This window comes from Phocoena phocoena, chromosome 4, assembly GCF_963924675.1.
Source record: "Phocoena phocoena chromosome 4, mPhoPho1.1, whole genome shotgun sequence".
Classification (NCBI taxonomy): Eukaryota; Metazoa; Chordata; class Mammalia; order Artiodactyla; family Phocoenidae; genus Phocoena; species Phocoena phocoena.
This window is the reverse complement of record NC_089222.1, coordinates 137,625,529-137,640,155: the sequence shown is the minus strand read 5'-3', so window position 1 is coordinate 137,640,155 and position 14,627 is coordinate 137,625,529. Positions and strand designations below refer to the sequence as shown.

The 14,627-nt window shown below is 48.5% G+C and overlaps 1 protein-coding gene across 1 annotated transcript in view; it reads right to left on the bottom strand.

The window, feature by feature from the left end:
• Positions 1–6,995, bottom strand: part of DOP1B (DOP1 leucine zipper like protein B) — a 104,180-nt gene extending 97,185 nt beyond the window's left edge. Inside the window, exon 1 of the mRNA XM_065876261.1 lies at positions 6,858–6,995. Within this exon, the coding sequence (XP_065732333.1) occupies positions 6,858–6,995 (138 nt within the window). The remainder of the gene's footprint in view (positions 1–6,857) is intronic.
• Positions 6,996–14,627: the final 7,632 nt, after the last annotated feature.

Genomic DNA, 14,627 nt, shown 5'->3' with positions numbered 1-14,627 from the left:
GGCATCACAAAAGCCTTAAGAAAATTTTTTGTTCGCATCAACTCCTATCAGGTCCCCTTGAATGCACAAGTCGCGAGTCTCCCAGAAGTAAGTGATCGCTAAGCTGATCAAGGCTCGCTCTCTCCAGCACCTTCCCAAACCCTCCACGTCCAGTAACTCTGATCCGGGTGCTGAGGCTGCCCACTCCCACCCACAGGCTCCCGTGATCAGGCTCATTCCCCACGCATCAGCCGGAGGGATTCCCCTACGGAGAAAGGCAGCGATGGGTCACCTTGCTCAAAGCCTTCCTGGAAGCTCAGTGGCGTCCCTCCATCGCAGGACAAAGCCCGGTGACCTGCCCTGGCTACCTCTCCTCTCCAGCCACGCCCACCCCCTGCTGGACCTTGGACTCAGGCCCGTGTCCCAGATGGCCTCCCCACCAGCTAGCTCGACGCATCCGGGCCTCTGCTCAAATCTCCAATGTCACATTATCAGACAGCCGTCTCTGCCTGAGCCAGCATCCCATCCTCCTTCCTCACTACCAGCTCTCCTCGTTAACTTCTCCGCTTAGCATTCAGCCCCCAACGGCACGTATTTATTCGCTGTCTGTCTGCTACCAGCAAAGCCTTAGGTTCCATGACAGCAGGAACCATGTATTCAGTGCTGGGTCCCAAGCACCTGAGTGTTCAGTACACAGTGGTTCTACCACTGTATCGGTTTGCTAGGGTTTCTGTAACAAAGCACCACCCGCGGGGAGGCCTACAACAACAGAAATGGAGGCCGGGAGTCTGAGATCAAGGTGTCGGCAGGGCTGGCTCCTTCCGAGGCAGTGAGGGACAATCTGCTCCAGGCCGCTCTTCTAGCCTCCGGCAGTTTGCTGGCAATCTTGGCATTCCTTGGCTTTTAACTGCATCACCCGGATCTCTGCCTTCATTGTCATGGCGTCTTCCCTCTCTGCATGTCTGTGTCTGTGTCCAAATTTCCCCCTTTTATAAGGACACAGTCATCCTGGATAATGACCTCGTCTTAACTTGACTGGCCCTGTAAAGATCAGATCTCCAAAGAAGGCCACACTCTGAGATACTGGGGGTTACGACAGGTCTATTTTGGAGGACACAATTCAACCCCTAACAACCACTGAGCAGCCATATGACATGGGGCAAGTTAGTTAACTTCACCAGTAAAATGGGGCTAATAATCGGATCTGCCTCGTTTGGCTAATGAAGAAAGCAAAGAGGTGCATCCCTGACCCCCTCATGTGAGCCACAGACACTGACATGGAAATAGCTGGGGGCCCTGCTCCAGAGCACTGTGTTGGAGGCCGGCAGACAGGGTCTGGGTCCAATCTCAAGACATGCTGTAAGTCTATACAAGGATGCACACCAGGTCCTCAGCACAGTGCGCTCTCTACGGATGTCAGCTGTCATCGGCAAGGCTGGGGGAGGGACAGACGACGGTGTCGCCCTCATCCCACCGACATCTTGCAAATTCATCAAGGGGGCCACTCACCCTCATTACCTAATCATTGCAGCAGAGGACAGGAAGCTGGAGCAAAGAGGACACAGGAGCGGGGTTACATGGAATTGGCTGACAACAAAAAGTTGTCTTTTTAAAACTCTTATCCAATACAACTCGTATCCCACAGCCCATGGACATCACACTGGAACATCTTCCAGACGCTCAAACTAACATCTTCGGGCTTCCCTGGTGGCGCAGTGGTTGGGAGTCTGCCTGCCGATGCAGGGGACGCGGGTTCGTGCCCCGGTCTGGGGGGTCCTACGTGCCGCCTAGCGGCTGGGCCCGTGAGCCATGGCCGCTGAGCCTGCGCGTCCAGAGCCTGTGCTCCGCAACAGGAGAGACCGCGGCAGTGTGAGGCCCGCGTACCGCAAAAAAAAAAAAACTAACACCTTCCAACGGGAGCCCCTGGTCTCCCTGCCCAGCCTCCCTATCACATCCTTTCAGCTTCTCAAGCCAAAAACCTTGCAGAAACCTGCGAGTCATGCTGGACTCCTCTTTTCCCCTTATATCCCACATCCGCTCCGCGAACAAAGCCTGTGAGCAACACCTTCAAAGTACATTCAGAATCCAAACACGTCCCTGCTGGCCCATCTACGTGACAGCAACAGCTCCTAAATGGTCTCCCTGCTGCTGCCCGGCCCCACCCAGTAGAGCAGCTGGAAATGGTTCTAGCACCTAAAAGGGAAGCCAGGTTATGGCACTCTGCCGGGCAGCCGCCCCCAGCTCAGGGGCCACTGTCAGACTCCAGCTTTAAAGGACCGACACGATCAGACGTCCTCCCCACACCTTTCCTCTGCAGCCTCGTTTCCTACACTCTCCCCATCCCTCGCCTGCTCTGTGGCAACCTCCCTGGCCTCCCAGAGCCTCTGGGCTTGGTCAAACGGCATCGTCTCAGCAACCCTCACCCTCCCTTCCCTTCTTCACGGTTCCCACAGCACTCATCACCACCTAAAAACACGTCTATTTTATCATCCAGCTTCCCCCATCCCCACCAGCATGAGGGCACGGTCTTGTCAATTTTGCTCTCTGCTGTACCCTGGCACCTACTGGCACATTTTAGGCACTCAGATGGCCATTGAAAGAATGAATGGCTAATGCTTTCAAAGTTCCTTAAAGAAAGATTCAACTGTACTCAATAACCTGGGTTGGGTTAAAATGATTAAACATTTCTGAAAGTTTTTCAGGTACACTGAAACAAAGCCTGTTTCACAGAATACCTCAATGCTCAAGAACTGCACTTTCCAAGTTTATAATTTTACCTACCTCAAAATATACATGTTCCTAAATAAATGGAAAGACATTCTGTGTTCATGGATTAGAAGACAATACTGTTAATACGGCAATACTCCCCAAAGTGATCTACAGAATCAATGCAATCCCTATCAAAATCCCACTTGGCTTTTTTGCAGAAATTAACAAGCTGATCCTAAAATTCACATGGAATTTCAAGGAATCCAGAACAATTCTAAAAAAAAACAACAAAGTTGAAGGACTCTTACTTCCTCACTTCAAAACTTACTACAAAGCTACAATAATCAAAATGTGTGGTATTGGCATAAGGATAAACATATAAATCAATGAAAAATATGAAAGTCCAGAATTAAATCCATCTCTCTATAGTTAATTGGGATTCCAAGACCCTTCAAAAGAACAGTCTCTTCAACGGATGGCTTTGCACACGCAAAACAACTGGATTTCCACACACAAAAGAATGAAGTTGGAGCCCCACCTCACGCCATGTACAAAAATTAACTCAGTCAGAATGGCCATCATCAAAAGGTCTACAAATAATAAATGCTGGACAGGGTGTGGAGCAAAGGGAACCCTCTTGCGCTGTTGGTGGGAACGTAAATTGATACAGCCGCTATGGAGAACAGTATGGAGGTTCCTTAAAAAACTAAAAATATGACCCGTATGACCCAGCAATCCCACTCTTGGGCATATATCCAGAGAAAAGCATAATTTGAAAAGACACATGCATAAAAAGGGGGTGGGGGACTTCCCTGGAGGTCTAGTGGTTAAGACTGTTCTCTCCAATGCAGGGGGCACGGTTTTGATCCCTGGTCAGGGAACTAAGATCCTGCATGCCACACAGCGTGGCCAGAAAAAAAAAAAAAGAAAAGATACATGCACTGAAATGTTCACTGAAGCACTAGCTACAATAGCCAAGACAATGGAAGCAACCTAAATGTCCACTGACAAAGGAATGGATAAAGAAAATGTGGTACATATATACAATGGAATATCAGCTGTAAAAGAAGAATGAAATAATACCATTTTCAGCAACATGGATGGACCTAGAGATTACCATACTAGTGAACTAAGTCAGACAGAGAAAGACAAATACCGTGATATCACTTATATGTGGAATCTTAAAAAAAAATGATACAAATGAACTTAATTACACACAGAAACAGACTCAGACTTCAAAAACAAACTGATGGTTACCAAAGGGGAAAGGTGGGGGGAGGGATAAATCAGGAGTTTGGGATTAACATATACACACTACTATATATAAACAGATAATCAACAAGGACGTACTGTATAGCACAGGGAACTGTACTCAATAATCTGAAATAACCTATATGGGAAAAGAATCTAAAAAAGAATGGATATATGTATAACTGAATCACTTTGCTATGCACCTGAAACTAATGCAACATTGTAAATCAACTATACTCTAATAGAAAGTAAAAAATTAAATTTAAAGAAAAAGAAAATGTTTCCAGAACATCAGAATGCATGCACATGCCCCAAACCCACCCCTCTTCCATCCCAGAGATATCTAATATCCCTGGTTATATACAATAATATGGGTTATTGTGTTTATCATGTATTTTTTAGAAGTTTTGGCACATATGTTGTTTGCATTTCCCAATGGTAGATTGTTTAATTTTACATGTTTGAATTGCATGTGTGCTATGAGTTAATTTTATCCTTACTACATACTTGATATTCATCTATGAAAAACAAAAAACAAAAACAAAACACAAATTAAAATGAATCAAAGACCTAAATGTAAGAATTAAAACTATAAAACTCTTAGAAGAAAACACGGGTAAATCTCCATGATCTTGGATTTGGCAATGGTTTCTTAGCTATTCACCAAAAGTACAAGCAACAGAAGAAAAAACGTTAAAATTGGACTTCATCAAAAATTTTAAAATTTTGTGCATCAGAAGACACTATCGGGCTTCCCTGGTGGTGCAGTGGTTGAGAGTCCGTCTGCCGATACAGGGGACACGGGTTCGTGCCCTGGTCCAGGAAGATCCCACATGCCGCGGAGCGGCTGGGCCCGTGAGCCATGGCCGCTGAGCCTGCGCGTCCGGAGCCTGTGCTCCGCAACGGGAGAGGCCACAACGGTGAGGGGCCCGTGTACCACACAAAAAGAACAAAAAACCTGAAAATAAGTGTTACTGAGACTGAGAAGAAACTGGAGCCTTCATACATTGCTGGTGGGCATGTAAAATGGGGCAGTCACTGAGGAAAAGAGTTTGGTGGTTCCTCAATAAGTTTAATATAGAATGACCACATGACTGAGTAATTCTACTCCTAGGTATAAACCCGGAAGAAATGAAAATAGTGTTCAAACAAAAACTTGTATTATGAATATCCATACAGTCCTATTCACACGAGCCAACAGGTAGAAACCCAACTGATGAATGGATAAACAAAATGCGGTCTGTTCATACAATGGAACATGATTCAGCCATAGAAAGCAATGAAGTACTGATACACACTACAACGTGCATGAACCTTGGAAACATGCTAAGTGAAAGAAGCCCAACACAAAATACCACATCATTGTACCAGTCCTTTTGTATGAAATATTCATAGACACAGGAAGTGGATTAGTGGCTGCCAGGGACAGGGGAAGGGGAGTAACGGAGAGGGTTTCCTTTGGGGTGGTGAAAATGTCCTAGAACTAGATAGTGGGGATGGCCGCACAGCATCATGAATGTACTAAAAGCCACTTAACCGCCCACTTTAAAATGGCTGAACGGTAAATTTTATGTTACATGAATTTTAACTCAACAGAAAAATAATGAACACACACCCCCTCCCCAAAAGTATGCTGTTTTTAGATTCCAGGAGAGTCAAGTACTAAAACAGAGAAACATCTAGAAGAACCCGAATCTGTCCAAGTCCCATTCCAGGGCTTCTCGCTTTCCCCTGGAAAGGCAACCCACCTTCGTTTAAGACAGTGAATGTTACCTTCAGCTAGAAAAAGTCCTGAGTCAGAGCTCTACAGCCAAAGCACTCTCAAGCCCTTATTTGCTGTTTTATTACACGTCTCCACCCCAGCCAGCACCAGCCGTGATGTTCACCTGTTGTAAATACACTTTGCAGAGACCGTGCAGTTTCCCGGCCACTGCCTGTAATAACTGCCTATCTCCTCTTTGCCATCTGTGGGTGCTGATAGCTGCTTTCGGGAGGTTGGTGCTGGACGGCTGCCCAGGCGCTGCCCCCCTGCCCAGGCGCTGCCCCCGTGGTCAGGCTGCTCGCATTCTCACTCCCCCTACCCTGGTCCCTTGAAGAGGTAAACGGACAGATTCTTTCTCTTTAGCGAGGTTTGTTATAGAGTCCCCTGGTGTGTGTTACCCGGGGAATGGGGACCTCCCAGACTAGGCTGGACATCTCCCAGCTCCCATATGGCACTCGGGCTCCAAAGTCAGGTGTCACAGCCAGGAGCCCTGGCCAGACAGTAACGGAGCCAGGCACAGCCTCTTCGAGCCCAGGTATCTTCTTCCTACAGGTCACAGTGGTCGCCTGAGTGTTTGAGCATCACTGTGTCACCCTCCTTCTGGGCAGGATGGAAAAATACAATGGTCCCCATCCACAGAACACGAGGTCAGGACCACATGCGACCAGTTTTGGTTTTCTCAGACGCAACCCCTTTTCCTTCGTCCAAACACATGCACAATTTCTGGGCAGATTTCGGTAATTATTTCATCCTTTATTCTTCTAGGAGTTACCAGTTTGCAGTAAAATGGTGAAAAAAGTAGACTGGAGAAGAAAAAGCCATAAAGATCCTAAGCAGTACACGAAGGACAATTCATCTTTGAATAACTGGATAATTTATAAATTTATCTTGTTCAGACCTAAATATTGTTGAGAAAACAGACTGTTCAGCTGTTCTATCGACTATATCCACACTGCATGTCTATGCTCAGAAAAAAAAGGGCTGAAAGTGGAGGGTACGTACACCAATAGGTTAATAGTGGGTGGGTAACAGAATTATGGGTGGTTCTGCTTATCTAATGGCTGTAATCAGCATGTAGTGTAATATTAAAAAGACAAGTCCTTGAAATAATAAAAGGACAGCTGTGTCCCTGCAATCCACTCCCTGCCCCACATACCTTGTTGAGCTTGCCCAGTGAGGATATGAGATCCGCCCATTCGCTGGAGGACTCAAAATTTCTTAAAGCCTTTTCAATCACAGAAGAGTAATTTCTGTATCTGTAATCATTCAATAGCTCCTGCTCTTCTGGGTCCATTCTCGCAGCAGAGAAGGTATCTAAGAGGGAATCAGTGAATAAACAAATGAGGCAGCTCTTCGAGGATGAAAAGTGTTCCCAGCCCAGAGTCCCAGGGGACACACGGCCACAAACGTTCCTATGCACAAACGTGCTGGGCGATCCAACTCAAATATTTAGCAAGGCTGCTGAGCCAGGCACGATGGCAGATAAAAGATAAACGGTTCCGGCCCTACTGGACTCCGAGGGAGACAAATGGACAGAGCAGAAAGAAGTGAAACGCTAGAGTTCCACTCAATGGACAAAATGAATTCTAGGAGCCAAGTCACAAAGTGGCTAACTGCATGTTGTTGCTGACTGGTAATTCTCAACGCAGGCGGTCCCCTCCAGCATAGGGCATTTATAAAACCTAAGGAAAAGCCCATCTATGGTCTTAATTGAACAGTTGGTTTAGGAATCCAATCCTCTACAACTAGACTCGGAGAGAGGACTGGAAATATTCTACAAGAAAACCAGGAGGAAAAAAAGGACCTAAGGGTGAAGCGTCTGACAGCAGTGGTGTCAGAAACCCACCGCGTGCCTGTTCATTTACTAAGTGCCAATTATCTGCCAGGCCCCCGACAGCTCTATGCTCCTGGGTGAGGAGTCTGCACGGAGGTGTGTCACACCAGGGCCCAAGCAGTCATCATTTTATTCTGGCCCTTGTATATTCTTTGATGGATTCTCTCTTTTTTTTTTCCTGTGGCTAGATGCATTCATTATATATGAACCACTACAGCTACTGCAAAGCCCGAGACATCGACTACCTGAGCCCGATGCCAACAGCAACCATTTCCTTTTCTTCTCATCCCCAATGTGACAAAAGGAAACATGAGATGCTGCAGATTTGCATTTTTGAAAACATCCACCATTTATACATTATAACATATAGAAATACACGCTTAAGTTTTGTTTTTACTCCTTCATTTAAAAAAAAAAATCTGAAGGTCAATCCATCAGTCTATTCAAACAAGTTACAGCTCTGAAAAGCACGCCACAAGGCGTGGAAATGTCGAATCGTTCTCTTGACTTGTCGCCAAGCTCCATACTCCAATGTTTTCTCAAAAGTGATGCCTTAGGGTTTCCACTTGCCTCCCTTCTCTAGTCTTCATCTGATTAAGATCTATTTAAAGTGTGGCAGGCACCCACACCAAATTCCTTGCCCCCTTTTCCACACTAAGAGAACCCTCATTTTGCTCAGGGCGGCACTATAGTTCCCAGCCTCCCTTACAGCTAGGTGGCCGTATGACAGTGCTGGACAAATAGAAGCTGCTGGTGGGGGACTCTTCTGGCCTGTTGTCCTCCACCTTTCCCCTTCTTTCTGCCCGAAACAAAGGTTTGATGCTGGAGCTGAAGCCACATCTTGCAACCGCGAGGAAAGAGCCATCTTTAAGGCACGACTTCCCTGCATAAGTGGAAGCACAGAGCAGTTGAGGCCTCAGATGGCTTTAAGAAGGTGCCATACCAACCCTGGACACTCTGCCCCTGGACTTACTGTTTTCTGCACATAAGAGCTAATTTGTTTAAGCTGCCGTTCAATCAAGTTTTCTGTTACTCACCACCAAACACAATCCTGTTTGATTTATGAACCTAAGTAATATCTCACTAGGACGTGGTCTGAAAGGAGAGAGAAATACGGAGCAATGGTGACATGATTAAATCCCCTGAGTTGGAGTTAGTTGGCTAACCGAGCTGCATGTTGTCAGTCAAATAAAAAGCCAGATATCGCAGACGGAAGAAACTGAACTGCAGGGTCAACGTGATGTTTAAGCCTCAATCTTTCATTTATTGGCCACAGTGAGGTTGTAAGACTCCCATGATATCTTCTACTTCACTTTCCGATTGCTCTGGGCCCATTGCGGTCTTCTTAAGGCCAACGCAACTTTCGAGTTGCCAACGTCAGTGGACCCTGTTTCCTCATTCACCTCTCAGGAGGGCTGTGCAGCAGGCCACTTCCTCCTTCTCCAAACAGCCTCCTGTCTGCCCACACTCCTCTGGCCCACCGACATCTCTGCTGTACCTTCTCTGCAGGCCCATCCTCCTCTACACGACTGCCAAATGTTGGCATTCCCAGGCCTTCCCAGCTTGGGCCTTCTCTCTCTCTCTCCACCCTCAATGATCTCTCCATTCCTTTAACTAACTAATACCATCTTCATGCTCATGACCCACAGATTTATAACCTCCCGAACCTCCCCCTCCAAGGCCCAAATTCATGCAAGTGTTTCCTTGACTTCTCCACCCGGATATGGCACGCGTGTCTCAAACCAGGTGCATCCCAAACTAGACACTCGAGTGTCCATCAACAAAACGTGGTCTAGCCACACGATGGCATGCTCTTCAGCAATGAGAAGGAACAGAGTCCTGAAACATGTGACGGGGTGGATGAAGCTGGAAATTACAAGCTTAGTGGAAGAAGCCAGTCATAAAAGGCCACATACTGTATGATTCCATCTATATGAAATGCCCAGAATAGGCCAATCTGTAGAGATGCAAGTAGATTAAACAGTAGTTGCCTATGGTGGGGAGTACGAACTGGGGAGTAACTGCAAATGGGCACAAGGGTTCTTTTGGGGGGTAATGGAAATGCGCTAAAATCAGATTATGGTGATGTCTGCACACCTCTGTAAATTTACTAAAAATCACTGAACAGTATATTTCAATGAATGAATTTTATGGTCTGTAAATTATACCTCAATAACACTGTTTTTGAAAATCCCTCTTTGTTTCTTCTTTTCCAATATAGTTTATTACAGGATATGGAATATAGATCCCGGTGTTATACAGTAGGACCTTATTGTTTATCCATTCTATATATAATAGTTTGCATCTGCTAATCCCAAACTCTCACTCCATCCCTCCCCTACCTCCCCTCCCCCTTGGCAACCACAAGTCTGTTCTCTATGTCTGTGAGTCTGTTTCTGTTTCGTAGATAAGTTCATTTGTGTCATATTTTAGGTTCCACATAGAAGTGATATCATATAGTATTTGTCTCTTTCTGACTTACTTCACTTAGTATGATAATCTCTAGGTCCATCCATGTTGCTAAAAATGGCATTATTTCATTCTTTTCTATGGCTGCATAATATTCCATTGCATGTATATACACCATATCTTCTTTATACATTCATCCGTCAGTGGACGTTTAAGTTGCTTCCGTGTTAAAAAACCCGCTACTCTTGATTCTATCTGCTCAACCTGCTCCTTCTCCAGTCTTCTTTTCCTCAGAAAGTGGCCCCACCATCTATGGGAACTTCAACATCGTCCTGGACTCTTCCTTCTCTTCACCTGTCACACTCAACCCAAGTCCCATTGGCTCTTCTTCCAAAATACCCGTGGACTCTCCACTGTGCAAGCCACCTTTCTCCTGCAAGCCTGATGTAGAAGCTTCCTAAGGGTTCTCCTTCACTCTTGCCCCTCTCCAGTGTACTTTCACACAGCACTCCAAGTCCTCTTAAAACATAAAGCACTTCCCCACCATGTTTAAACTCTTCCCATTAAGCCTACAGTAAGTCCACACTCCCCCCACCCCACTCTGTGGCCTACAAGGCTCCACCTGACTCTCCTCAAGGCACTCTGCTTGTCCTAAGACAACTCATTCTACCACAGAGCCTTTGCACATGCTGGGCCTCTCTGCAAAAATATACTGTGCTATGCATAGGCACACAGCAAGATCGTCTGCTCATTCTTGGAAAGGCCTGCCCCTTTTGCTGAAATAATAGCCTTCATACTTTTTGAAATTATCAAGGATGGTAACGAGAGGTGTAGTTTGTTTTGCCAAGTAAAGAGATAAGACATTAGTACATCCCAACAGTCCATAAGTTTTTTTTTTTTTAATTCCAGGAAATGTACAGGTCTGAAACCCCGTGTCTCTGAACCACTGCAGTACTCCATGCAGTCTGTTCACCGTATTAGGTGTCCACGCACTGGAGAAAGAAACATGAACACGGCAGGGTTCTACTCTCACAGTTCAGAGCCTAATAAAAGAGGAAACACCTAAACATGTAATTTCAGTTTAATGCGGCACAGTGATGGAGGGTGGGCTGATGTAACAGAGTGAAGCTGGCAAGAAGGGCAGAGGAAGCCCAGCTACCAGCAGAGACGTCCTCAAAGTCCACAGGTGTGGGCGCTTGTCAGCAGGAAGAGAGCCTTGTCAGCAATAACATGTGTTTAGGAGGGGAGGTGGCAGAGGGGTACCACTGCTTACGGTTAGGAAGGCGTCAGCCAGGTAAGAGCAGGTAACTGGAGCAGTTCAATGTTATGGTTGGCTGTAAGAAGAAAGTACTATTCAATGTAACTAACAGCACTGGTGAGAGTTTGGAAATATGCAAGCTCTTTTATTTCAAAATATGGGGCACTTGATACTATGCTAGTAAGCGAGTCTTCTGGGGGGTACTTGGCAAATCCATCATTTCTGCATGTATTTCTCTCATGCAACACACAAGAGTCCTAAGAGATGGGTATTATCAGCCTCCAGATGAGGATACTGGGAATCAGGCCCTCCAGAAAATTGCTGGGGTCACATAGCAAGCAACTGGCAGAATTAGGATTCCAGCTCAGGCCAGCCAGGTGCCACAGAGCCTCGACTACATTAAGCTACAGGTAAAATTAATAGTGCAGCCCTTATAGACCTCTTTTAACAATGTTTTTGCAATCTACTCTGGAAACCTTTTCTGTGAGAGACTCAATAGCTCAGTAAGACTGATAAGAGTTCTACAGCCTCCTCACAATTACACCCAAAGGAGTAGTCGTATAAACAGGCGTATCAGACCAGATGAATCCGCCAGAAAATGGAAAATGTCAGCTGGGGATCTCTCACCTTAACCCTTCTTAATTTCTTAGGAAAACAAGTTTGAGTGAAAAATCAACTGTCTAGATCCAAAAGAAGTTAGTATTAAAGAGGTTTACACGAAGGACCGTTTCTGAGTTAAATGAAAACATAGGTGAGTGAAAAGTGTCAGAGTCACCCTCCCATGCGCCATCAGTCGATAATGATCCTCAGTCACAGCACAGAAACACTCCTCTGTAAGTGGTTTAATCAAGTAGGCACATGATTTTGAATCGGGTCTTTCAGAGTGGTAATTAAATTGAGGTGGCAAAAATGTAAGACACATAATGGGAGAAAGCCTTGGGGGGAGAGGAGCGCTTCCACTGCCTTACCAAAATATGCTGCAAAGATTCTCCCAAGTGTAGGGCAGCTGTCCCAGGTTAGGGAAACACCTGAGGGTAACAGACCCCATAAGCAGCGGCACTGAGTTGGTAAAAGACCATCCAGGAAGACAGCAGCTGGCAATCCTGCAAGACGGAGGGGCCAGGCGGCTGAGCGCGCACTACGGCTGGGATCCCTTCTCCGGCGGACAGTCGGGAAGACTTGGGGGGTCTTCCCTTAACAGGAAAGCCTTCATCTTATAAAGGTCTCGATCCCTAGCCCTGCTCCCCGACCAGGACCTCGAGCAAACAAAGCCGCGGCTTCGGCATCCGCCGGCCGCGGTGAGGGGCGGCCGGGCCGTGACCCACCTGACCTCCACCTGCCGGACGAGAGGCCACGCCGGGCCCGGCCGCTCTTCCTTCGCTGCGGGGAGCCGGGGGAACTGGGAGGGGACCCCGCTTAGCCTCCCGGGCTGTCCCTTGCGGGGCCGGGGCCGGAGCCCACGCCCACTAGCGGCCTCGCTAGGGCCGCCCCCGCACTGCAGCAGTGAGCGCCGGTGGGCCCCGGCCGCGCTCGGGGGAGCCACCTGCACACCAGGCCCGCCTCCAAGGCGCCGCCCGAACCCTGTGCACCCGGAGAGGAAGCACCTGCCGCTCACGGACCCTCAAGAGGAGACGCCCCGGCTCCCTCGGCTTCGCCTGGCGGCCGAAGGCGCCGGCCTGACTTACCGGCGGCGGCGACCTTTCTCGGCGGGCGCGCCCACGGGAGGCGCGGAGGAGCCCAGCTGGACGCCAAGGGTTAAACGATCGGCAGCTGCGGCGCGGCCGGCAGCCGGAACGGCGGAGAAAGCGCAGCTCCCGAGCCGCAGCGGCCGCGGCTCCAGGACACTGGGCGGGCCGGGGGGCGGATCTTAGACGCTTGGGGGCGGGGACAAGGGCGGGCCCTCGGTGCGTGGGGAGGAGCCTAGAAGGGCTGGGCCGGGAGGCGGGCCCTTGGCATATAGGGGCGTGGCCAAAGGAGGGGCTTCTCTGCGGACGGGGCGAGGCAGGGCGGAGAGGCGGGCCCTCGGCGCGTGGGGGGCGTGGCTAAGGGAGAGCGCTCGGTGAGTGGGGCAGAGGCCTGGGAGCGTCCTCGACGCTCGGGGCAGGGCCCGGAAGACGGGCCCTTGGCTTGGGAGGCGGGACCAGGAGGCGGTACCTCGGCTGGCGGGGTGGGTCCCGGGGGCGGGTCCTGAACGCGGACTCCAGAGCGCAGGGCTCCCACCCCAAGTCTCCCGCAGCTTCCCGGCGGCGGGCGTCGCTCTCAGCGAGAACAACTAGCTCCTGCCCTCGCCGCGGGTCTGCTTCTGGGGAGACATCGCACAGGTTGGGAGGAGGTTTGGCTCCGCCTCTCATCTGGGCCTTCCCCCGACACACCCAAATGGAAGGGGACGTCGGTCAGTGAATCAGCCGGCCCAAGGAGAGGTTTGGAGTTACAGACAAGGAAAACCGATGGACCCGAGAAAGGTGGGCACCATGGCACTTGGCCATCGGGACTACACCCAAACTCTCGGGGAGGAAGCGAAATGAACCCTTCTGTACACGCTCGGGCCGCTGGAGGTTTGGGGACCCTGGTAAGGTGCGCCGGCCCCACAGGCCGCACTTTTCCGACCCTTGGCATCTGAGAAGGTGAGGTGGATAATTCCTGGAATGAGCTTCTTAATGTGGGCTCTGGCTAAGAAAGGAGACCTCACATCAAGTCTAAAGAGCATTCATGCTTCCAGATAAACTCTAACCCCTTCCTGTCATCCTCAGGAGCCTTCGGACCTGGACAGTCCAGACGCACCCAACCTGGCGTGACAGCTGCAGAGCAAGAAGCACCTGATGACGGGACTCGGGCAAATTTCACCTGAGCATCCTGATTGCACCAGCTCAGGCTCCCAGCCAACCAAAGCAGTGCCACCTGTTGATCGAGGTTGTGATTTCTATGGAAGCCTCTAACAATTTAACCCCTCACTGTCCCCTGGGAATTTTCAGACCTAGTTTGGGGCTCATAAATGCTAGGCCATCCATGAAAGAGTTTGGGGGGGGTGGGAGTGGGGAGTCCATGAACACGTTGAAATTGTGTAGAATATTTTGTGTTTATGTATGTTTCTGGAGAAAGAGTATAGAGTTTGTATCAGATTCCCGAGGGGATCTATCACCTCCCCCCAAACATCGAGAATGTTTTAATAGTTTGGGATGCTGGACCTCTCACCAGCCAGGCTTCTGATTCTGATTCCATCTCCATCCAATTGGCATATACCAAGTGTCCCAGATGTAAATCCTCTAATGGTCAATTCTAGGAATGGTCTTAAAGTAAAAACAGAAGAAAACTAAAGGATTGAGCATTTGCAAGACAAAGAATTAATTTCATGAAAACTGATTTCCTAATGAAGATGCGATAAGCTCCATTTTTACAAAAACGAAGTTGACAAACGGGTGTTTCTT